The 27,363-nt window shown below is 46.5% G+C and overlaps 1 protein-coding gene across 1 annotated transcript in view; it reads right to left on the bottom strand.

The window, feature by feature from the left end:
* LOC128693884 (uncharacterized) overlaps positions 1–15,994 on the bottom strand; it is a 69,963-nt gene extending 53,969 nt beyond the window's left edge. Inside the window, exons 1-2 of the mRNA XM_070080216.1 lie at positions 15,802–15,994; positions 14,128–14,478 (exon numbers count right to left, since the gene is read on the bottom strand). Of these exons, the coding sequence (XP_069936317.1) occupies positions 14,128–14,478; positions 15,802–15,994 (544 nt within the window). The remainder of the gene's footprint in view (positions 1–14,127; positions 14,479–15,801) is intronic.
* Positions 15,995–27,363: the final 11,369 nt, after the last annotated feature.

Here is a 27,363-nt window from a genome sequence, read left to right as displayed (position 1 = left end):
TGAGGTGGCTCTATGACAGTCTTATAATGCCTACTGTGACAGCTCAGTGTTGCAGAGATGTATGGTGACCACAGTATGAGGTGGCTCTATGACAGTCTTATAATGCCTACTGTGACAGCTCAGTGTTGCAGAGATGTAAGGTGACCACAGTATGAGGTGGCTCTATGACAGTCTTATAATGCCTACTGTGACAGCTCAGTGTTGCAGAGATGTAAGGTGACCACAGTATGAGGTGGCTCTATGACAGTCTTATAATGCCTACTGTGACAGCTCAGTGCTGCAGAGATGTAAGGTGACCACAGTATGAGGTGGCTCTATGACAGTCTTATAATTCCTACTGTGACAGCTCAGTGCTGCAGAGATGTAAGGTGACCACAGTATGAGGTGGCTCTATGACAGTCTTATAATGCCTACTGTGACAGCTCAGTGTTGCAGAGATGCAAGGTGACCACAGTATGAGGTGGCTCTATGACAGTCTTATAATGCCTACTGTGACAGCTCAGTGCTGCAGAGATGTAAGGTGACCACAGTATGAGGTGGCTCTATGACAGTCTTATAATGCCTACTGTGACAGCTCAGTGCTGCAGAGATGTAAGGTGACCACAGTATGAGGTGGCTCTATGACAGTCTTATAATGCCTACTGTGACAGCTCAGTGTTGCAGAGATGTAAGGTGACCACAGTATGAGGTGGCTCTATGACAGTCTTATAATGCCTACTGTGACAGCTCAGTGTTGCAGAGATGTAAGGTGACCACAGTATGAGGTGGCTCTATGACAGTCTTATAATGCCTACTGTGACAGCTCAGTGTTGCAGAGATGTAAGGTGACCACAGTATGAGGTGGCTCTATGACAGTCTTATAATGCCTACTGTGACAGCTCAGTGTTGCAGAGATGTAAGGTGACCACAGTATGAGGTGGCTCTATGACAGTCTTATAATGCCTACTGTGACAGCTCAGTGTTGCAGAGATGTATGGTGACCACAGTATGAGGTGGCTCTATGACAGTCTTATAATGCCTACTGTGACAGCTCAGTGTTGCAGAGATGTAAGGTGACCACAGTATGAGGTGGCTCTATGACAGTCTTATAATGCCTACTGTGACAGCTCAGTGCTGCAGAGATGTAAGGTGACCACAGTATGAGGTGGCTCTATGACAGTCTTATAATGCCTACTGTGACAGCTCAGTGTTGCAGAGATGTAAGGTGACCACAGTATGAGGTGGCTCTATGACAGTCTTATAATGCCTACTGTGACAGCTCAGTGTTGCAGAGATGTAAGGTGACCACAGTATGAGGTGGCTCTATGACAGTCTTATAATGCCTACTGTGACAGCTCAGTGCTGCAGAGATGTAAGGTGACCACAGTATGAGGTGGCTCTATGACAGTCTTATAATGCCTACTGTGACAGCTCAGTGCTGCAGAGATGTAAGGTGACCACAGTATGAGGTGGCTCTATGACAGTCTTATAATGCCTACTGTGACAGCTCAGTGCTGCAGAGATGTAAGGTGACCACAGTATGAGGTGGCTCTATGACAGTCTTATAATGCCTACTGTGACAGCTCAGTGCTGCAGAGATGTAAGGTGACCACAGTATGAGGTGGCTCTATGACAGTCTTATAATGCCTACTGTGACAGCTCAGTGCTGCAGAGATGTAAGGTGACCACAGTATGAGGTGGCTCTATGACAGTCTTATAATGCCTACTGTGACAGCTCAGTGCTGCAGAGATGTAAGGTGACCACAGTATGAGGTGGCTCTATGACAGTCTTATAATGCCTACTGTGACAGCTCAGTGCTGCAGAGATGTAAGGTGACCACAGTATGAGGTGGCTCTATGACAGTCTTATAATGCCTACTGTGACAGCTCAGTGTTGCAGAGATGTAAGGTGACCACAGTATGAGGTGGCTCTATGACAGTCTTATAATGCCTACTGTGACAGCTCAGTGTTGCAGAGATGTATGGTGACCACAGTATGAGGTGGCTCTATGACAGTCTTATAATGCCTACTGTGACAGCTCAGTGCTGCAGAGATGTAAGGTGACCACAGTATGAGGTGGCTCTATGACAGTCTTATAATGCCTACTGTGACAGCTCAGTGCTGCAGAGATGTAAGGTGACCACAGTATGAGGTGGCTCTATGACAGTCTTATAATGCCTACTGTGACAGCTCAGTGCTGCAGAGATGTAAGGTGACCACAGTATGAGGTGGCTCTATGACAGTCTTATAATGCCTACTGTGACAGCTCAGTGCTGCAGAGATGTAAGGTGACCACAGTATGAGGTGGCTCTATGACAGTCTTATAATGCCTACTGTGACAGCTCAGTGCTGCAGAGATGTAAGGTGACCACAGTATGAGGTGGCTCTATGACAGTCTTATAATGCCTACTGTGACAGCTCAGTGCTGCAGAGATGTAAGGTGACCACAGTATGAGGTGGCTCTATGACAGTCTTATAATGCCTACTGTGACAGCTCAGTGTTGCAGAGATGTAAGGTGACCACAGTATGAGGTGGCTCTATGACAGTCTTATAATGCCTACTGTGACAGCTCAGTGTTGCAGAGATGTAAGGTGACCACAGTATGAGGTGGCTCTATGACAGTCTTATAATGCCTACTGTGACAGCTCAGTGTTGCAGAGATGTAAGGTGACCACAGTATGAGGTGGCTCTATGACAGTCTTATAATGCCTACTGTGACAGCTCAGTGCTGCAGAGATGTATGGTGACCACAGTATGAGGTGGCTCTATGACAGTCTTATAATGCCTACTGTGACAGCTCAGTGTTGCAGAGATGTATGGTGACCACAGTATGAGGTGGCTCTATGACAGTCTTATAATGCCTACTGTGACAGCTCAGTGTTGCAGAGATGTAAGGTGACCACAGTATGAGGTGGCTCTATGACAGTCTTATAATGCCTACTGTGACAGCTCAGTGTTGCAGAGATGTAAGGTGACCACAGTATGAGGTGGCTCTATGACAGTCTTATAATGCCTACTGTGACAGCTCAGCGTTGCACAGATGTAAGGTGACCACAGTATGAGGTGGCTCTATGACAATCTTATAAAGCCTACTGTGACAGCTCAGTGCTGCAGAGATGTAAGGTGACCACAGTATGAGGTGGCTCTATGACAGTCTTATAATGCCTACTGTGACAGCTCAGTGCTGCAGAGATGTAAGGTGACCACAGTATGAGGTGGCTCTATGACAGTCTTATAATGCCTACTGTGACAGCTCAGTGCTGCAGAGATGTAAGGTGACCACAGTATGAGGTGGCTCTATGACAGTCTTATAATGCCTACTGTGACAGCTCAGTGTTGCAGAGATGTAAGGTGACCACAGTATGAGGTGGCTCTATGACAGTCTTATAATGCCTACTGTGACAGCTCAGTGCTGCAGAGATGTAAGGTGACCACAGTATGAGGTGGCTCTATGACAGTCTTATAATGCCTACTGTGACAGCTCAGTGCTGCAGAGATGTAAGGTGACCACAGTATGAGGTGGCTCTATGACAGTCTTATAATGCCTACTGTGACAGCTCAGTGTTGCAGAGATGTAAGGTGACCACAGTATGAGGTGGCTCTATGACAGTCTTATAATGCCTACTGTGACAGCTCAGTGTTGCAGAGATGTAAGGTGACCACAGTATGAGGTGGCTCTATGACAGTCTTATAATGCCTACTGTGACAGCTCAGTGTTGCAGAGATGTAAGGTGACCACAGTATGAGGTGGCTCTATGACAGTCTTATAATGCCTAAAATTCAAGTAATGTTTACATTTCATGGCACAAAATATTTTAGGAAAAACACAGCACTGCACACCACTAACACAGCACTGCACACCACTAACACAGCACTGCACACCACTAACACACCACTGCACACCACTAACACAGCACTGCACACCACTAACACAGCACTGCACACCACTAACACACCACTGCACACCACTAACAGCACTGCACACCACTAACACAGCACTGCACACCACTAACACAGCACTGCACACCACTAACACAGCACTGCACACCACTAACACAGCACTGCACACCACTAACACACCACTGCACACCACTAACACAGCACTGCACACCACTAACACAGCACTGCACACCACTAACACAGCACTGCACACCACTAACACACCACTGCACACCACTAACAGCACTGCACACCACTAACACAGCACTGCACACCACTAACACAGCACTGCACACCACTAACACAGCACTGCACACCACTAACACAGCACTGCACACCACTAACACACCACTGCACACCACTAACACAGCACTGCACACCACTAACACAGCACTGCACACCACTAACACAGCACTGCACACCACTAACACAGCACTGCACACCACTAACACACCACTGCACACCACTAACACAGCACTGCACACCACTAACACAGCACTGCACACCACTAACACAGCACTGCACACCACTAACACACCACTGCACACCACTAACAGCACTGCACACCACTAACACAGCACTGCACACCACTAACACAGCACTGCACACCACTAACACAGCACTGCACACCACTAACACAGCACTGCACACCACTAACACAGCACTGCACACCACTAACACAGCACTGCACACCACTAATACAGCACTGCACACCACTAACACAGCACTGCACACCACTAACACAGCACTGCACACCACTAACAGCACTGCACACCACTAACACAGCACTGCACACCACTAACACAGCACTGCACACCACTAACACAGCACTGCACACCACTAATACAGCACTGCACACCACTAACACAGCACTGCACACCACTAACACAGCACTGCACACCACTAACACAGCACTGCACACCACTAACACAGCACTGCACACCACTAACACAGCACTGCACACCACTAACACACCACTGCACACCACTAACAGCACTGCACACCACTAACACAGCACTGCACACCACTAACACAGCACTGCACACCACTAACACAGCACTGCACACCACTAACACAGCACTGCACACCACTAACACAGCACTGCACACCACTAACACAGCACTGCACACCACTAATACAGCACTGCACACCACTAACACAGCACTGCACACCACTAACACAGCACTGCACACCACTAACAGCACTGCACACCACTAACACAGCACTGCACACCACTAACACAGCACTGCACACCACTAACACAGCACTGCACACCACTAATACAGCACTGCACACCACTAACACAGCACTGCACACCACTAACACAGCACTGCACACCACTAACACAGCACTGCACACCACTAACACAGCACTGCACACCACTAACACAGCACTGCACACCACTAACACACCACTACACACCACTAACACTGTACTGCACACCACTAACACAGCACTGCACACCACTAACACAGCACTGCACACCACTAACACAGCACTGCACACCACTAACACAGCACTGCACACCACTAACACAGCACTGCACACCACTAACACAGCACTGCACACCACTAACACAGCACTGCACACCACTAACACAGCACTGCACACCACTAACACAGCACTGCACACCACTAACACACCACTGCACACCACTAACACAGCACTGCACACCACTAACACACCACTACACACCACTAACACTGTACTGCACACCACTAACACAGCACTGCACACCACTAACACAGCACTGCACACCACTAACACAGCACTGCACACCACTAACACAGCACTGCACACCACTAACACAGCACTGCACACCACTAACACAGCACTGCACACCACTAACACAGCACTGCACACCACTAACACAGCACTGCACACCACTAACACAGCACTGCACACCACTAACACACCACTGCACACCACTAACACAACACTGCACACCACTAACACACCACTGCACACCACTAACACAGCACTGCACACCACTAACACAGCACTGCACACCACTAACACAGCACTGCACACCACTAACACACCACTGCACACCACTAACAGCACTGCACACCACTAACACAGCACTGCACACCACTAACACAGCACTGCACACCACTAACACAGCACTGCACACCACTAACACAGCACTGCACACCACTAACACACCACTGCACACCACTAACACAGCACTGCACACCACTAACACAGCACTGCACACCACTAACACAGCACTGCACACCACTAACACAGCACTGCACACCACTAACACACCACTGCACACCACTAACACAGCACTGCACACCACTAACACAGCACTGCACACCACTAACACACCACTGCACACCACTAACAGCACTGCACACCACTAACACAGCACTGCACACCACTAACACAGCACTGCACACCACTAACACAGCACTGCACACCACTAACACAGCACTGCACACCACTAACACACCACTGCACACCACTAACACAGCACTGCACACCACTAACACAGCACTGCACACCACTAACACAGCACTGCACACCACTAACACACCACTGCACACCACTAACAGCACTGCACACCACTAACACAGCACTGCACACCACTAACACAGCACTGCACACCACTAACACAGCACTGCACACCACTAACACAGCACTGCACACCACTAACACAGCACTGCACACACACTAACACAGCACTGCACACCACTAACACAGCACTGCACACCACTAACACAGCACTGCACACCACTAACACAGCACTGCACACCACTAACACAGCACTGCACACCACTAACACAGCACGGCACACCACTAACACAGCACTGCACACCACTAACACAGCACTGCACACCACTAAGCACTGCACACCACTAACACAGCACTGCACACCACTAACACAGCACTGCACACCACTAACACAGCACTGCACACCACTAACACAGCACTGCACACCACTAACACAGCACTGCACACCACTAACACAGCACTGCACACCACTAACACAGCACTGCACACACACTAACACAGCACTGCACACCACTAACAGCACTGCACTGCACTGCACCACTAACACAGCACTGCACACCACTAACACAGCACTGCACACCACTAACACAGCACTGCACACCACTAACACAGCACTGCACACCACTAACACAGCACTGCACACCACTAACACAGCACTGCACACCACTAACACAGCACTGCACACCACTAACACAGCACTGCACACCACTAACACAGCACTGCACACCACTAACACAGCACTGCACACCACTAACACAGCACTGCACACCAATAACCGAGCACTGCACACCACTAACACAGCACTGCACACCACTAACACAGCACTGCACACCACTAACACAGCACTGCACACCACTAACACAGCACTGCACACCACTAACACAGCACTGCACACCACTAACACAGCACTGCACACCACTAACACAGCACTGCACACCACTAACACAGCACTGCACACCACTAACACAGCACTGCACACCACTAACACAGCACTGCACACCACTAACACAGCACTGCACACCACTAACACAGCACTGCACACCACTAACACAGCACTGCACACCACTAACACAGCACTGCACACCACTAACACAGCACTGCACACCACTAACACAGCACTGCACACCACTAACACAGCACTGCACACCACTAACACAGCACTGCACACCACTAACACAGCACTGCACACCACTAACACAGCACTGCACACCACTAACACAGCTGCACACCACTAACACAGCACTGCACACCACTAACACACCACTGCACACCACTAACACACACTGCACACCACTAACACAGCACTGCACACCACTAACACAGCACTGCACACCACTAACACAACACGGCACACCACTAACACAGCACTGCACACCACTAACACAGCTGCACACCACTAACACAGCACTGCACACCACTAACACTAACACACTAACACAGCACTGCACACCACTAACACAGCACTGCACACCACTAACACAGCACACCACTAACACAGCACTGCACACCACTAACACTGTACTGCACACCACTAACACAGCACTGCACACCACTAACACAGCACTGCACACCACTAACACAGCACTGCACACCACTAACACAGCACTGCACACCACTAACACAGCACTGCACACCACTAACACAGCACTGCACACCACTAACACAGCACTGCACACCACTAACACAGCACTGCACACCACTAACACAGCACTGCACACCACTAACACAGCACTGCACACCACTAACACAGCACTGCACACCACTAACACAGCACTGCACACCACTAACACAGCACTGCACACCACTAACACAGCACTGCACACCACTAACACAGCACTGCACACCACTAACACAGCACTGCACACCACTAACACAGCACTGCACACCACTAACACAGCACTGCACACCACTAACACAGCACTGCACACCACTAACACAGCACTGCACACCACTAACACAGCACTGCACACCACTAACACAGCACTGCACACCACTAACACAGCACTGCACACCACTAACACAGCACTGCACACCACTAACACAGCACTGCACACCACTAACACAGCACTGCACACCACTAACACACCACTGCACACCACTAACACAGCACTGCACACCACTAACACAGCACTGCACACCACTAACACACCACTGCACACCACTAACACAGCACTGCACACCACTAACACAGCACTGCACACCACTAACACAGCACTGCACACCACTAACACTGTACTGCACACACTGCACACCACTAACACAGCACTGCACACCACTAACACAGCACTGCACACCACTAACACACCACTGCACACCACTAACACAGCACTGCACACCACTAACACACCACTGCACACCACTAACACACCACTGCACACCACTAACACTGTACTGCACACCACTAACACAGTACTGCACACCACTAACACAGCACTGCACACCACTAACACAGCACTGCACACCACTAACACAGCACTGCACACCACTAACACAGCACTGCACACCACTAACACAGCACTGCACACCACTAACACAGCACTGCACACCACTAACACACCACTGCACACCACTAACACAGCACTGCACACCACTAACACAGCACTGCACACCACTGCACTGCACCACTAACACAGCACTGCACACCACTAACACAGCACTGCACACCACTAACACACCACTGCACACCACTAACACAGCACTGCACACCACTAACACAGCACTGCACACCACTAACACAGCACTGCACACCACTAACACAGCACTGCACACCACTAACACACCACTGCACACCACTAACACAGCACTGCACACCACTAACACAGCACTGCACACCACTAACACAGCACTGCACACCACTAACACAGCACTGCACACCACTAACACAGCACTGCACACCACTAACACACCACTGCACACCACTAACACACCACTGCACACCACTAACACAGCACTGCACACCACTAACACAGCACTGCACACCACTAACACAGCACTGCACACCACTAACACAGCACTGCACACCACTAACACAGCACTGCACACCACTAACACAGCACTGCACACCACTAACACACCACTGCACACCACTAACACAGCACTGCACACCACTAACACAGCACTGCACACCACTAACACAGCACTGCACACCACTAACACAGCACTGCACACCACTAACACAGCACTGCACACCACTAACACAGCACTGCACACCACTAACACAGCACTGCACACCACTAACACACCACTGCACACCACTAACACACTGCACACACCACTAACACAGCACTGCACACCACTAACACAGCACTGCACACCACTAACACAGCACTGCACACCACTAACACACCACTGCACACCACTAACACAGCACTGCACACCACTAACACAGCACTGCACACCACTAACACAGCACTGCACACCACTAACACAGCACTGCACACCACTAACACAGCACTGCACACCACTAACACAGTACTGCACACCACTAACACAGCACTGCACACCACTAACACAGCACTGCACACCACTAACACAGCACTGCACACCACTAACACAGCACTGCACACCACTAACACAGCACTGCACACCACTAACACAGCACTGCACACCACTAACACAGCACTGCACACCACTAACACAGCACTGCACACCACTAACACAGCACTGCACCCCACTAACACACCACAGCACCCCAAACACAGCACTGCACACCACTAACACAGCACTGCACACCACTAACACAGCACTGCACACCACTAACACAGCACTGCACACCACAAACACAGCACTGCACACCACTAACACAGCACTGCACACCACTAACACAGCACTGCACACCACTAACACAGCACTGCACACCACTAACACAGCACTGCACACCACGAACACCGGACAGCACACCACTAACACAGCACTGCACACCACTAACACAGCACTGCACACCACTAACACAGCACTGCACACCACTAACACAGCACTGCACACCACTAACACAGCACTGCACACCACTAACACAGCACTGCACACCACTAACACAGCACTGCACACCACTAACACAGCACTGCACACCACTAACACAGCACTGCACACCACTAACACAGCACTGCACACCACTAACACAGCACTGCACACCACTAACACACCACTGCACACCACTAACACAGCACTGCACACCACTAACACAGCACTGCACACCACTAACACAGCACTGCACACCACTAACACAGCACTGCACACCACTAACACAGCACTGCACACCACTAACACAGCACTGCACACCACTAACACAGCACTGCACACCACTAACACACACCACTGCACACCACTAACACAGCACTGCACACCACTAACACAGCACTGCACACCACTAACACAGCACTGCACACCACTAACACAGCACTGCACACCACTAACACAGCACTGCACACCACTAACACAGCACTGCACACCACTAACACAGCACTGCACACCACTAACACAGCACTGCACACCACTAACACAGCACTGCACACCACTAACACAGCACTGCACACCACTAACACAGCACTGCACACCACTAACACAGCACTGCACACCACTAACACAGCACTGCACACCACTAACACAGCACTGCACACCACTAACACAGCACTGCACACCACTAACACAGCACTGCACACCACTAACACAGCACTGCACACCACTAACACAGCACTGCACACCACTAACACAGCACTGCACACCACTAACACAGCACTGCACACCACTAACACAGCACTGCACACCACTAACACAGCACTGCACACCACTAACACAGCACTGCACACCACTAACAGCACTGCACACCACTAACACAGCACTGCACACCACTAACACAGCACTGCACACCACTAACACAGCACTGCACACCACTAACACAGCACTGCACACCCCTAACACACACCACTGCACACCACTAACACAGCACTGCACACCACTAACACACCACTGCACACCACTAACACAGCACTGCACACCACTAACACAGCACTGCACACCACTAACACAGCACTGCACACCACTAACACACCACTGCACACCACTAACACAGCACTGCACACCACTAACACAGCACTGCACACCACTAACACAGCACTGCACACCACTAACACACCACTGCACACCACTAACACAGCACACACCACTAACACAGCACACACCACTGCACACCACTAACACACACCACTGCACACCACTAACACAGCACTGCACACCACTAACACAGCACTGCACACCACTAACACAGCACACCACTGCACACACACTAACACACCACTGCACACCACTAACACAGCACTGCACACCACTAACACAGCACTGCACACCACTAACACAGCACTGCACACCACTAACACAGCTGCACACCACTAACACACCACTGCACACCACTAACACAGCACTGCACACCACTAACACAGCACTAACACAGCACACCACTAACACAGCACTGCACACCACTAACACAGCACTGCACACCACTAACACAGCACTGCACACCACTAACACACCACTGCACACCACTAACACAGCACTGCACACCACTAACACAGCACTGCACACCACTAACACACCACTGCACACCACTAACACACCACTGCACACCACTAACACAGCACTGCACACCACTAACACACCACTGCACACCACTAACACAGCACTGCACACCACTAACACAGCACTGCACACCACTAACACAGCACTGCACACCACTAACACAGCACTGCACACCACTAACACAGCACTGCACACCACTAACACAGCACTGCACACCACTAACACAGCACTGCACACCACTAACACAGCACTGCACACCACTAACACAGCACTGCACACCACTAACACACCACTGCACACCACTAACACACCACTGCACACCACTAACACACCACTGCACACCACTAACACACCACTGCACACCACTAACACAGCACTGCACACCACTAACACACCACTGCACACCACTAACACAGCACTGCACACCACTAACACAGCACTGCACACCACTAACACAGCACTGCACACCACTAACACAGCACTGCACACCACTAACACAGCACTGCACACCACTAACACACCACTGCACACCACTAACACAGCACTGCACACCACTAACACAGCACTGCACACCACTAACAGAGCACTGCACACCACTAACACAGCACTGCACACCACTAACACACCACTGCACACCACTAACACACCACTGCACACCACTAACACAGCACTGCACACCACTAACACAGCACTGCACACCACTAACACAGCACTGCACACCACTAACACACCACTGCACACCACTAACACAGCACTGCACACCACTAACACAGCACTGCACACCACTAACACAGCACTGCACACCACTAACACAGCACTGCACACCACTAACACAGCACTGCACACCACTAACACAGCACTGCACACCACTAACACAGCACTGCACACCACTAACAGAGCACTGCACACCACTAACACAGCACTGCACACCACTAACACAGCACTGCACACCACTAACACAGCACTGCACACCACTAACACACCACTGCACACCACTAACACACCACTGCACACCACTAACACAGCACTGCACACCACTAACACAGCACTGCACACCACTAACACAGCACTGCACACCACTAACACAGCACTGCACACCACTAACACAGCACTGCACACCACTAACACAGCACTGCACACCACTAACACAGCACTGCACACCACTAACACAGCACTGCACACCACTAACACAGCACTGCACACCACTAACACAGCACTGCACACCACTAACACAGCACTGCACACCACTAACACAGCACTGCACACCACTAACACAGCACTGCACACCACTAACACTGCACTGCACACCACTAACACTGCACTGCACACCACTAACACAGCACTGCACACCACTAACACAGCACTGCACACCACTAACACAGCACTGCACACCACTAACACAGCACTGCACACTAACACAGCACTGCACACCACTAACACAGCACTGCACACCACTAACACAGCACTGCACACCACTAACACAGCACTGCACACCACTAACACAGCACTGCACACCACTAACACAGCACTGCACACCACTAACACAGCACTGCACACCACTAACAGAGCACTGCACACCACTAACACAGCACTGCACACCACTAACACAGCACTGCACACCACTAACACAGCACTGCACACCACTAACAGCACTGCACACCACTAACACATTGTTGGCAATCAATACGCCATATTACAGTGGTATAAAAAATATTAAAATTGATAAAAGAACGTGACCATCACGTACAATATTCTAAGTTAAACATCACAACCTTACAACCACGTATATGATAACAGAGCTATTTTCATTAAGAAGTTACAACGTACACTTGTTCAAACCATCAAACATAAAACCTTACAACAATTATACGCCCTCTTGTTGGCCAGATATAAATTGTTTCATAATGACAATTTCACCGGAAAGAGAAGAACAAGACATTCATGTTCTGCTAATCTCTCTACAACTTGCTGTTTATCTGAGCTGCACATGAGACCAGTCACTCTCACATCTCTTATTCCTTGTCAAAGAGGACTAGCATCCTTCTTCACAAGTCGTATTCACAACTTTTGCAATGCATTATGACACTAATGAGCCATGTAAGCATCTGATACTCACCCACAACAGTCATAGTGGCAACATCAGACTCAGTGTGGAAGTCTGGTGCCTCAGCTGACACCTCGCAACGGAAGACACCTGACGCCCCGAGAGTTACGTCCTGGATTCTAACTCTTCCTCTGTTTGAGGTCTTTGTGTCCACGGTCAGGGGTTCACCCTTCACTGGGAAGGTCTTTATGGGTGGGCTCTCTGCTGGTGTCCAGCGGTAGATCTCGTCCAAGCCCAAGTACCACTTCAGGGCGTAGATGCTGTCACCCTCGTCCACAAACTCACACTCAAGCCATCCGCCATCACCCACCGCTACCGGTGTCGGCACCGTTACCTTTGTGATGTGCAAACCAGTAACAACAACTGCAAGTAGAAAAAAACATTAATGTTTATATGGAGGTTTTACCGTTACCTACAAATTAGGAATTTTATGCTAGACGGGCTATTTAGAAAAAAAAATTGTACGAATTCGTCTAAAACAGGAAAAATTAGTTATCGTCTGAAGTAATGTTTTACCACGAAAATTACGCATGATTTTTGGAACTGCGCATCTTTCAGCTATATTGACTTAAAGATGTTATATAAATTCCAATGCTTTCTAATTTATCTGGTTTCCTTATAGTCACCGAACTTAAGGGTATCTAAATTACATAGAGGTTTCTTCTGTGTAGTGTGTCCAGCACTTATTGGTGTACCCTACCACCTCGGTCTGCTGAAGCCTTTCTGTCATCACTGAGGTTCACTGAGAATACTTCCAGGTCGTTTCTTCTGAGCTCCCCTCCTCCTTTCCTCATCCTGATTACATAGTCATTGGTTGTTACTTTTCTCTTGATGTGGCTGTATAATAGTCTTAAATCAGATTTGGCGTTCAATGCTATGTCATTTTCATAATGCCTCTGGGCCTCCCTCTTTACCCTTGCATATTCATTTCTGGTTCTCCTGCATAGCTCCTCATTTTCATCGGCACTTTGTTTCTAAACATTATTTACATGTTCTGGCGGACTTCACTTCGACCTTTCTGCACTTGGGGCCACTCTGGTCTTCCCATTTTTTTTGCTCTTGAGTACGAATTACCTCTCTGCCTCTTTACACTTTGTAGTCACTTGTTCCATTATTTCATGTATGGTCGTTTCCTCCAGTTCTCTCCCATATTACACCTCATGCAGGAAGTGCCACATGTCAGTGTAGTTCCTTATTTTGACGTTTGGATTCTCATGTTCATTAGGGTCTGCTTTAATCTCCTCTGTTAAAATTTTATATTCGAGACTAAGCTCCATATGATCACTAGCGAGGAGGGACCTTTTATATATATCCCCAATGTCGGAACTACTCAAGGTTAATACAAGGTCCAGCCTTGCTGGATAGTCCTCTCCTTTCTCTCTAGTTGCGTCCCTAACATGCTAGTACATAAGGTTTTCTAGCACTTTAGTTCTCTAGTTCTCCAGTATCTTAGCCTTCCTCTGGTCCCCCATGTGGCTCCAGGTTTTCCCAGTCGATCTGGTGGTTGAAATTCCCCATGTATAGTAACTTTGCCTGCCCATGTGGGCCCGTCTGGCTACCTCAGCTAGTGTCCACTATTGCTATGTTGCTGTCATTGCACTGTTGTCTTGGCGTCCTCCTATTCTGTTTCTGGTTGTACATCACTACAATCACCACCTTGGGTCTCCTATTCTGAAGAGTTCTTACTATGTAGCCCCTTGCTTACCATATGTGCATTCCTCTTAAGTCCCCAGAATTCCCCTTTTTTGATGCTCCCTATATCTTTCCTGAGGATCTGATATCTGGTTGCAGAGACTGCATCAGTTATCATCCCCATGAGCTTTGTTTCTATGAGTGCTATGTCTGGGGATACCCCATTATCAATGTAACACAAGGACATAAAGCGAAGAATTATATCCATTAAATGACTGTACTTCAATTCCTTCAGTTGATGAACTTCCTGTTCAACAACTCAGAGGCTGATTGATTACCTCATCTCTTGGATATAATTCTTCAATTATGTCCTTGTATCATATTGATAAAGCCACTTCTACAAATAATGATACCCAGTAGGTACTGTATGCCATTTATGTACAGCTTGTTATGGGTCATTGTGTTTGGTTGCAGTGGGGTTGTAGAGTTTGAGATGTCACGTGAGTGGTTCTGTTGATGGGTGTGTTCATTGGTCCTCCAAGGTCTGGGTTTCCGTGTCTTTAACCTTTTCTCTCTTTTCAGCCCCTTGTGTTTTGTACCCTTTCTATCAGGTTCTGTCATTGCTTTTGTGTTCTGTACACTTGCTGGTATTTTGTATTAATGCTGGTAGAATTATCGACAATATGTTACATAAAATTACACAAGTTCAACTAATGTGACATTTTATTGTGGAAACGTTTAGCTCTGACAACGGTTCACTTGGATGGCTTGATAAAGCCATTATCAAGCCGTTAATGGCTTGATAAATCTCCTGGAGAGCGAAATGTTACCACATTAAAATGTCACATTAGTTGCACTTGTGTCCTTTTACCTAACATGCTGGTATTTTGAGTTTTTTAGCTGTGGTTTCTACAGCAAGAACTTTTTTTTTTTAACCATTTCTGATTTAAAAATTAGTTTGGCTGGGTATTTTTTCTCCTTTGCATATCTCCCTATTCTCTGAAAACCTGTCACCTCAGTTATAATCTCCTATCCTGTCAGTTTGATGATATTTTCAATCTCTTTTATCTCACACTGTTGTCTTCATATATCTTCCTTTTGGCCTTTTCAACCCCATTAATAAATATTTACCTCTACCTCTCCTCTTCCTATTTTATTTCCCTTTATTTCTATGGGAATCGAATTTACCATCTCTTATGCAGCTTCCCATATCAGTTGCTGGATCCTCCAGTTATAAGATGTTCTCTCTGCTGGAGAATATATTCTGTAGATCATTCTTCCTGTTAGAGTGGATGATGAGTAAAGAAAAGTAAAGTCAGTTTAATCTTAATGAAATTATTCACTATATATTTTTATGGCTAGGAGCAAAAACCTATGATGAAGCATTCCTGCTGGGACAACATGGTATCAAAACCTATGATGAAGCATTCCTGCTGGGACAACATGGTATCAAAACCTATGATGAAGCATTCCTGCTGGGACAACATGGTATCAAAACCTATGATGAAGCATTCCTGCTGGGACAACATGGTATCAAAACCTATGATGAAGCATTCCTGCTGGGACAACATGGTATCAAAACCTATGATGAAGCATTCCTGCTGGGACAACATGGTATCAAAACCTATGATGAAGCATTCCTGCTGGGACAACATGGTATCAAAACCTATGATGAAGCATTCCTGCTGGGACAACATGGTATCAAAACCTATGATGAAGCATTCCTGCTGGGACAACATGGTATCAAAACCTCCACAATAGTGAGTTTTCTATAAACTTTGAGTTTATTTCAAGTTCTTCCTTCTTTTAAAAAATGAATGTAAAGAATCTTCATTGGTCCCTTTCTTCTTCCAGGGTAAACTGCGTGACGGATTCCACTATTTTTTGCATTCCTTAATTGTTGATGATGATAGCGTCTAAGGAAAATAATCAAATAAAATTACATTACCTCAGATATGTGACTTGTGTGCGATGATTTTCTTAAAGTTGTCTTGTGTAGGTGTTACAGGTAAAGGAAATCTCTTGACTTTAAAGGCTCAAGAGCATCACTACTTTTGCAAGGGAGAGAACATGATTTGTATTGATGAAACAAAACATTTGCTTCACACTAGCCTACAGCAACACAAATATTCACACAGGATAGGCAGTATCAACAACCTGAGCATCGTTCAACATAATCTGCACTTCTTCATCATGAATGGAGCAACTCTGCGCCTGTATTAGGGAAGCAAAGAACAAAATGCAAGATTCTGGAGACAACTACAATTCATTATCTATTACAGTCCAACAAACCAAGGAAATTCATGTAATTAGCAGGATCAACCACTCATATTGTATATGAATCTTACAAAAAATATGTTACCCATAAGCTTGTCCCACTGTTTCACCTCGGCACCTGATATTGCAGTTGTCTGCCTCTCCCTCCTTCCCTAACCTCACAGCATATTTCATCCCCTGATCTAACTTAAGAACATAAGAATGGAGGAACACTGCAGAAGGCCTATTGGCCCATACAAGGCAGGTCCTAATCAAAACCACCCCTACCCAAAACTTCTCAAGAATTTGCTCCCATACCCACGACACCAATCAAACCCAGCTCCCACTCATATATCTGTCCAATCTCTTTTTAAAGCTACCCAAGGTCCTAGCCTCGATCACCCTACTCAGAAGATTGTTCCATGTATCCACAACTCTGGACACCCTCACTACTTAATTAATATCACATTTGTTTGTGCCCATCATCCACTTGCACACTTCGATGATTTCTCCAGACATTGGAGATTCAAGGCTCTAAGTCTATCTTCATACGGGAGATACCTTATACAGTAAATCATTTTAGTCATTCTTCTCTGTATGTTCTCCAAGGGACTGATTACCTCAAATTCCATCTCTCTTTACACCTTTCTGCTTTGTATTGGACTGATGAAGCCACTGTGTGGCGAAACGTTTCCTCGATAAAGATTCCCATATGTTGCATAAGTGTCTCAATCTTCAACAAATGTTTTATTTTTATTATTATTATTATTATATATATATATATATATATATATATATATATATATATATATATATATATATATATATATATATATATATATATATATATATTTTATCACACTGGCTGATTCCCACCAAGGCAGGGTGGCCCGAAAAAGAAAAACTTTCACCATCATTCACTCCATCACTGTCTTGCCAGAAGGGTGCTTTACACTACAGTTTTTAAACTGCAACATTAACACCCCTCCTTCAGAGTGCAGGCACTGTACTTCCCATCTCCAGGACTCAAGTCCGGCCTGCCGGTTTCCCTGAACCCCTTCATAAATGTTAATTTGCTTACACTCCAACAGCACGTCAAGTATTAAAAACCATTCGTCTCCATTCACTCCTATCAAACACGCTCACGCATGCCTGCTGGAAGTCCAAGCCCCTCGCACACAAAACCTCCTTTACCCCCTCCCTCCAACCTTTCCTAGGCCGACCCCTACCCCGCCTTCCTTTCACTACAGACTGATACACTCTTGAAGTCATTCTGTTTCGCTCCATTCTCTCTACATGTCCGAACCACCTCAACAACCCTTCCTCAGCCCTCTGGACAACAGTTTTGGTAATCCCGCACCTCCTCCTAACTTCCAAACTACGAATTCTCTGCATTATATTCACACTACACATTGCCCTCAGACATGACATCTCCACTGCCTCCAGCCTTCTCCTCGCTGCAACATTCATCACCCATGCTTCACACCCATACAAGTGCGTTGGTAAAACTATACTCTCATACATTCCCCTCTTTGCCTCCAAGGACAAAGTTCTTTGTCTCCACAGACTCCTAAGTGCACCACTCACCCTTTTCCCCTCATCAATTCTATGATTCACCTCATCCTTCATAGACCCATCCGCTGACACGTCCACTCCCAAATATCTGAATACATTCACCTCCTCCATACTCTCTCCCTCCAATCTGATATCCAATCTTTCATCACCTAATATTTTTGTTATCCTCATAACCTTACTCTTTCCTGTATTCACTTTTAATTTTCTTATGCACACCCTACCAAATTCATCCACCAATCTCTGCAACTTCTCTTCAGAATCTCCCAAAAGCACAGTGTCATCAGCAAAGAGCAACTGTGACAACTCCCACTTCATGTGTGATTCTTTATCTTTTAACTCCACGCCTCTTGTCAAGACCCTCGCATTTACTTCTCTTACAACCCCATCTATAAATATATTAAACAACCACGGTGACATCACACATCCTTGTCTAAGGCCTACTTTTACTGGGAAATAATTTCCCTCTTTCCTATGTACTCTAACTTGAGCCTCACTATCCTCGTAAAAACTCTTCACTACTTTCAGTAACCTACCTCCTACACCATACATCTGCAACATCTGCCACATTGCCCCCCTATCCACCCTGTCATACGCCTTTTCCAAATCCATAGGTGCCACAAAGACCTCTTTAGCCTTATCTAAATACTGTTCACTTATATGTTTCACTGTAAACACCTTGTTCACACACCCCCTACCTTTCCTAAAGCCTCCTTGTTCATCTGCTATCCTATTCTCCGTCTTACTCTTAATTCTTTCAATAATAACTCTACCATACACTTCGCCAGGTATACTCAACAGACTTATCCCCCTATAATTTTTGCACTCTCTTTTATCCCCTTTGTCTTTATACAAAGGAACTATGCATGCTCTCTGCCAATCCCTAGGTACCGTACCCTCTTCCATACATTTATTAAATAATAGCACTAACCACTCCAAAACTATATCCCCACCTGCTTTTAACATTTCTATATTTATCCCATCAATCCCGGCTACCTTACCCCCTTTCATTTTACCTACTGCCTCACGAACTTCCCCAACACTCACAACTGGCTCTTCCTCACTCCTACAAGATGTTATTCCTCCTTGCCCTATACACGAAATCACAGCTTCCCTATCTTCATCAACATTTAACAATTCCTCAAAATATTCCCTCCATCTTCCCAATACCTCTAACTCTCCATTTAATAACTCTCCTCTCCTATTTTTAACTGACAAATCCATTTTCAACAAACAAATGTATTAACCAGAAATGTTTAGAAACTGGGTATAGATAGAGACAAAAACAATAAAGTTCAGAAGAGAGAATTCACTGAAACAAGAAAGAATCAACAGAAAAGTTAAGTCATCCATTTAAGTTATAATTAACATGTTAGTACTAGAAGGTATGATAAGAAACAAACGTGTCTTTCTGAACCAACTTGTCGGTATTTATTACCAAGGTTTATACCAAACAATGGTAAACACTGAGCGGCAAATTTACTTTCACAGTTATGCTATTATAACACACATATATTTTCATGTATAAGGTCTAACAGCATAAATGTAGATACCAAAATTCTATTCAAAATAAATTTTAAATTATGATTTAGTATAAATAAGAACAATAATGTAATTTTTTTTTAAAGGCGAAGATCGGTAAGCCAGTGAACAGTTTTGATCAGATGACCAAAAGTTTGAGTGTCGGGTCGTTATATTACTAAGACCAGCGTCAGGAAACACTTGTCATGTTTCCTGGGGAATCTTGCCTAATATTGACCAAGGAAAATGATAAATTATTGATAAATAAATTGGAAAACATGTAAATGAGAGCGAGCTAAAACAGATCATTAAGAAGACAAAGTTCGGGAGAAAATGTTGACAGTCCCAGAGAGGAAGTCGGATTTGGGAGTAATTTTTACGACAGATTTTTATCACTACTAAAAATAACTTTTAATTAATTTGCATGTCATTGTAGCAAAGTTTCGAAATAGCTTTTAGTTATGTTGGTGATGAAGTACCAAAAATGTCGGATCAACATAGAATGTGCTACTGAGTATTCTGAGTATCGATATCAAGATAAATGATCAAGTGACTGGAAGAATATATATCCGCATATAAAATAAAGTTTATGGCAAAAATATTACATGAGATTAATTTTAGGATTGTTGAGGAAGAGACAATAATAGTGATCTTAGAAACATGTGATGCCCAGAATAAATTAAAAAGTATTTGTTTCCCAGGAAGGACGACTGTTATACTGGAGTTCAAGGTAGGAAAGTAATGCTCAGAGATACTGACTTTTAAATTATATTAAAAATTTAACAATGAAGATGGAACACATTGAGCATATCTCTCTTTCTGAAATTGTGAAGTATTACACACACACACACACACACACACACACACACACACAACATCAGTCACCGATGAGGGGACAGTAGGGAACAAAGGAGATATACTGTACACGATGACTATCGGACCCAAGGGGAGCATGGGAAAAGGCAAGAACTAATGTGGGGACTAAAGACAATGAAGGAGCTAGACAACACACAGAGGCTCTAACAGACAACTGCCATGTCCAGGAACAAATAAGCAGAGGGACACCGGATAGGGAAGAGACATTAAGAAATGTGTTAATGGCAGGAACTAATTCATATCAGAGAATGCTCAGGGAAGCACAGTGGGAGGACGAAAGGGAGAGGGCCATTTTTGTCTATGGGCTCCGAGAAGTAGATGGGGAAACTTACGAGGCAAAGAAACAGGAGGAGAGAAAACATCATGAAAGCAACTTGACGACATGACCCAGCTGACAAATTTTTGGAGAACTGGGTGATTTGCGAGAAGAAAAAAGCGTTCAGTCAAAGTGATTTTCAAGGCAGTCAGCTCGAAACCGGATCCTGCAGGAGAAAGCACGCCTAAGGGACAATCAGGAGTTCTGGAGTGTGTACCTCGACCAAGACAGAACACAAGAAGAAAGGATGACACTGAAAGAGAGGGTGCAACGTTGCAAGGAGGAATGGGAGGCAAAGAAGGTGGAGAGCAGGAGAAATCAGGCCCAGGTGGAAGAACAAACACAACCCCCTCCAGTACCACCCACAGAAGAAACACAACCATGGCAATCTTAAAGCAATCAAATGACCTAACCCAAAACCCACTCGCTGTACCCTCTGCCCTCATCCCCCTCAGTGCAAACCCCACCCCCACAGAAACCTACAGTAACCCACACATCCCCCTCTGCACAAATCCCACCCCCACAGTAACCCTTAGTAACCCACACATCCCCCTCAGCTCAAACCCCACCCCCACTGAAACCCACAGTAACCCACACCGTGTACCCTCTCCCCCCATCCCCCTCACCACAAACCCCACCCTCACAGTAACCCACAGCAACCAACACACTGTACCCTCTATCCCCATCCGCCTCACCACCACCCCTACCCATACTGAAACCCCTTATAGGCCCTCTGCCTCCACACCCCACACCACAGACCCCACTGCCACAGCAACCCCCTATAGGCCCCTGCCAGGGCACCTGCTCCCTCAAGCCCACCTGTCTCCCCAGACCACAGTTATTGAAAAGAAATTGAAGGTTTGGTACATGAACATGGATGGAATAATGAATAAATGTGAGGAGTGGCATGAAAGAATCAAGGGGATGTCCCCAGACATTGTAGCGGTTACAGAAACAAAACTCACTGGGATAATAACAGACGCAATCTTCCCACCCAGATATCAGATCCTGAGGAAGGATAGGAGCAGAGGGGGAGGAGGGGTTGCACTACTAATTAAAATCCGGTGGGGTTGTCAAGAAATGGAAGAAACGGACAAGATTAGAGAAATGGATTACATAATAGGTACAGTTCAGTCAGGGAAACACAAGGTAGTCATTGCAGTGATGTATAACCCACCACAGAACTGCAGGAGGCCAAGAGAGGAATATGATTAGTGCAACAGAACAATGGTGGACACACTAGCTGAGGCGGTAAGAAGGGCTCACTCGAGTAGAGCGAAGTTACTGGTCATAGGCGACTTCAATCACAGGGAGATTGATTGGGAAAACCTGGAGCCACATGAGGGTCTCGAAACATGGAAAGCCAAGATGATGTATGTGGTGCTGGCAGATCTCATGCACCAACATGTTAGGGACAATACCAGTGAGAGAGGGGAGGATGAACCAGCAAGACTGGACCTTGTGTTCACCCTGAGTAGCTCAGACTTTGAGCACATCATATATGAAAGGCCCCTTGGAGCTAGTGACCACGTGGTTATGAGCTTTGAATACATTGTGGAGCTAAAAGTGGGGAGGGTAACAGGAGTAGAAAGGGAAAAGCTAAACTATAAAAGAGGGGACTACACAGGAATGAGGACCTTCTTGCAGGAGGTTCAGTGGGAACAGAAGTTGGTAGGAAAATCAGTAAACGAAATGATGGGCTTTGTAACAACAAAATGCAAGGAGACAGAGGAAAGGTTTGTTCCCATGGGTAACAGAAATAATGGGAAGGACAGAACGAGCCCTTGGTTTACCCGAAGGTGTAGCGAGGCGAAAACTAAGTGCTCTAGAGAATGGAAAAAGTACAGATGGCAAAGGACTCAGGAAAATAAAGAGATTAGTCGATGAGCCAGAAACGAGTATGCACAGATAGAGAGGGAGGCGCAGCGGCTGTATGAAAATGATATAGCATCTAAAGTCAAGTCTGACCTGAAACTCCTCTACAGCCACATCAGGAGGAAGACAACAGTCAAGGACCAGATAATCAGGCTGAGGAAAGAAGGTGGGGAGCTCACAAGAAACGACCAGGAAGTATGTGAGGAGCTCAACATGAGATTTCAGGAAGCATTTACAGTGGAGGCTGAAGGGACAATGGGAAGACAAAACAGTGCGGTACATCAATAAGGGAGAAACCAACAAGTGTTGTATGAATTACACACAACTAAGGACCTTGATACCTCAAAGGTGGTGGGACCGGACATCTCTCCATGGGTCCTTAGAGAGGAAGCAGAGACACTACGTGTACCACTAGCCTAAATCTTCAATTCCATTGAAATTGGGCAACTACCTGAAGTGTGGAAGGCAAATTTAGGCCCTATACACAAATAACCCGCACATAAAAGAGAGAAGCTTACGACGACGTTTCGGTCCGACTTGGACCATTGACAAAGTCACACTAACAGAGGTGGAGCAGGACGGCTATATATAGGCAGGAAGAGGTGGAGGTAGTAGTAGTAGTGGTAGTAGTAGTACAAGAATTGTATACAATACCGACAGGATGAAATGACACATGCACAACACCCGGGCATCCCCACCGTAGACGTTTCGCCATCCAGCCAGCCACTGGATGGCGAAACGTCCACAACAAAGACAACCAGACGCCGCACATGTGTCTTAATTTCATCAGTAGTTGTAGTAGAAGAAGAAGAGGTAGTAGTAGTGGTAGTGGTAGAAGTGGGAAATAAGGAAGCCGAGCCAGTCAAATACAAAGGGAGGGGAGCACTGCAAGAGAGCTAGAAACCCACAGAGGTCGATCTCTTTCTGACAGACATAGGGAGCACAAAAATAGTGTTAGGCTTGCCGACACTAACAATGCTCTTTTCTGTCACGTCAGAGATCATAGCCATCCTATTGACTGGTCTTCTGCTAAAACTGTCTTCCCTACTTCCAACTCGAACAGTCGCCGTTTAGTTGAATCCTCTCTTATACACAACTTTCCTTGTATGAACCTTAGCCCTGGCTTCGTCTCTGTAGATGCCTTCCTCTCCCACTACATTGTAAAATGCTCCAAACTTCAGAACACCCGTGACTTAACCTGAATCCTCATTTTTTCTTCTTCTTTTTCTTCTTCCTCTTCCCCTTTCCTCTCTCCTTTTCTCCTCTGGGTTGTTTTTCTCTCTCCTGTCTCGTGTTTCTGTTCCTTCTTCATTTATTTTTTTCACCACTTCCCCTTTCACGCACCTTGGTGCGCTTGCTCTCCCTCTGTGGGTTTCTAGCTCTCTTGCAGTGCTCCCCTCCCTTTGTATTTGACTGGCTCGGCTTCCTTATTTCCCACTTCTACCACTACCACTACTACTACCTCTTCTTCTTCTACTACAACTACTGATGAAATTAAGACACATGTGCGGCGTCTGGTTGTCTTTGTTGTGGACGTTTCGCCATCCAGTGGCTGGCTGGATGGCGAAACGTCTACGGTGGGGATGCCCGGGTGTTGTGCATGTGTCATTTCATCCTGTCGGTATTATATACAATTCTTGTACTACTACTACCACTACTACTACTACCTCCACCTCTTCCTGCCTATATATAGCCGTCCTGCTCCACCTCTGTTAGTGTGACTTTGTCAATGGTCCAAGTCGGACCGAAACGTCGTCGTAAGCTTCTCTCTTTTATGTGCGGGTTATTTGTGTATCGTTCCAGTCACGGTATTGTGCCTTTTTGTTATTTAGGCCCTATCTTTAAGAAAGGAGACAGAAATGAAACACTGAATTATAGACCAGTGTCACTCACGTGTATAGTATGCAAAGTCTTGGAAAAGATTATCAGGAGAGTGGTGGAGCACCTGGAGCAGAACAAGATTATAAACGACAGCCAGCACGGATTCATGGAAGGCAAATCCTGTGTCACAAACCTACTAAAGTTTTATGACAAGGTAACTGAAGTAAGAAATGAGAGGGAGGGGTAGGTTGATTGCATTTTCTTGGACTGCAAGAAGGCCTTCGACACAGTTCCTCACAAGAGATTAGTACAGAAGCTAGAGGAACAGGGCACTGCATTGGATCAGAGAATAACTAACAGGGAGGCAACAGCGAGTCATGGCACATGATGAGGTATTACAGTGGGCGCCTGTGACGAGCAGGGTCCCACAGGGGTCAGTATTGGGACCAGTGCTATTCTTGGTATACATGAACGACATGACAGAAGGGATAGACTCAGAAGTTTCCCTGTTTGCAGATGATGTGAAGTTAATGAGGAGAATTAAATCAGACGCGGACCAGACAGGTCTACAAAGAGACTTGGACAGGCTGGATGCGTGGTCCAGAAACTAGATCCTAGAATTTAACCCCGCCAAATGCAAAGTCATGAAGATCGGAGGAGGGCAAAGAAGACCGCAGACAGAGTATAGGCTAGGAGGCCAAAGGCTGCAAACATAACTCAAGAAGAAAAACCTAGGCTCGAGTATAATACCAAGTACATCGCCAGAAGCACACATTAATCAGATAACTGCTGCGGCATATGGGCGCCTGGCAAACCTGAGAATAGCGTTCCGGTAGCTCAGTAAGGAATCGTTCAAGACTTTATACACTGTGCACGTCAGGCCCATACTGGAGTACGCAGCACCAGTTTGGAACCCACACCTGGTCAAACACGTCAAGAAATTAGAGAAAATGCACAGGTTTGCAACAAGGCTAGTTCCAGAGCTAAGGGGAATGTCCTATGAAGAAAGGTTAAGGGAAATCGGTCTGACGACACTGGAGGACAGGAGGTTCAGGGGAGACATGATAATGACATATAAAATACTGCGTGGAATGGACAAGGTGGAGAGAGACAGGATGTTCCAGAGATGGGACTCAGAAACAAGAGATCACAATTGGAAGCTGAAGACTCAGATGAGTCAAAGGGATATTAGGAAGTATTTCTCCAGTCATAGAGTAGTTAGGAAGTGGAATAGTCTGGCAAGCGATGTGGTGGAGGCAGAAACTACACATAGTTTTAAGACGAGGTATGATAAAGCTCGTGGAGCAGGGAGAGGGAGGACCTAGTAGCGGTCAGTGAAGAGGAAGGGACAGGAGCTGAGTCTCGACACCTGCAACCAT

The sequence above is a fragment of the Cherax quadricarinatus genome, unplaced genomic scaffold, assembly GCF_038502225.1.
Source record: "Cherax quadricarinatus isolate ZL_2023a unplaced genomic scaffold, ASM3850222v1 Contig225, whole genome shotgun sequence".
Lineage (NCBI taxonomy): Eukaryota > Metazoa > Arthropoda > Malacostraca > Decapoda > Parastacidae > Cherax > Cherax quadricarinatus.
This window is presented reverse-complemented; position numbering and strand designations above follow the sequence as displayed.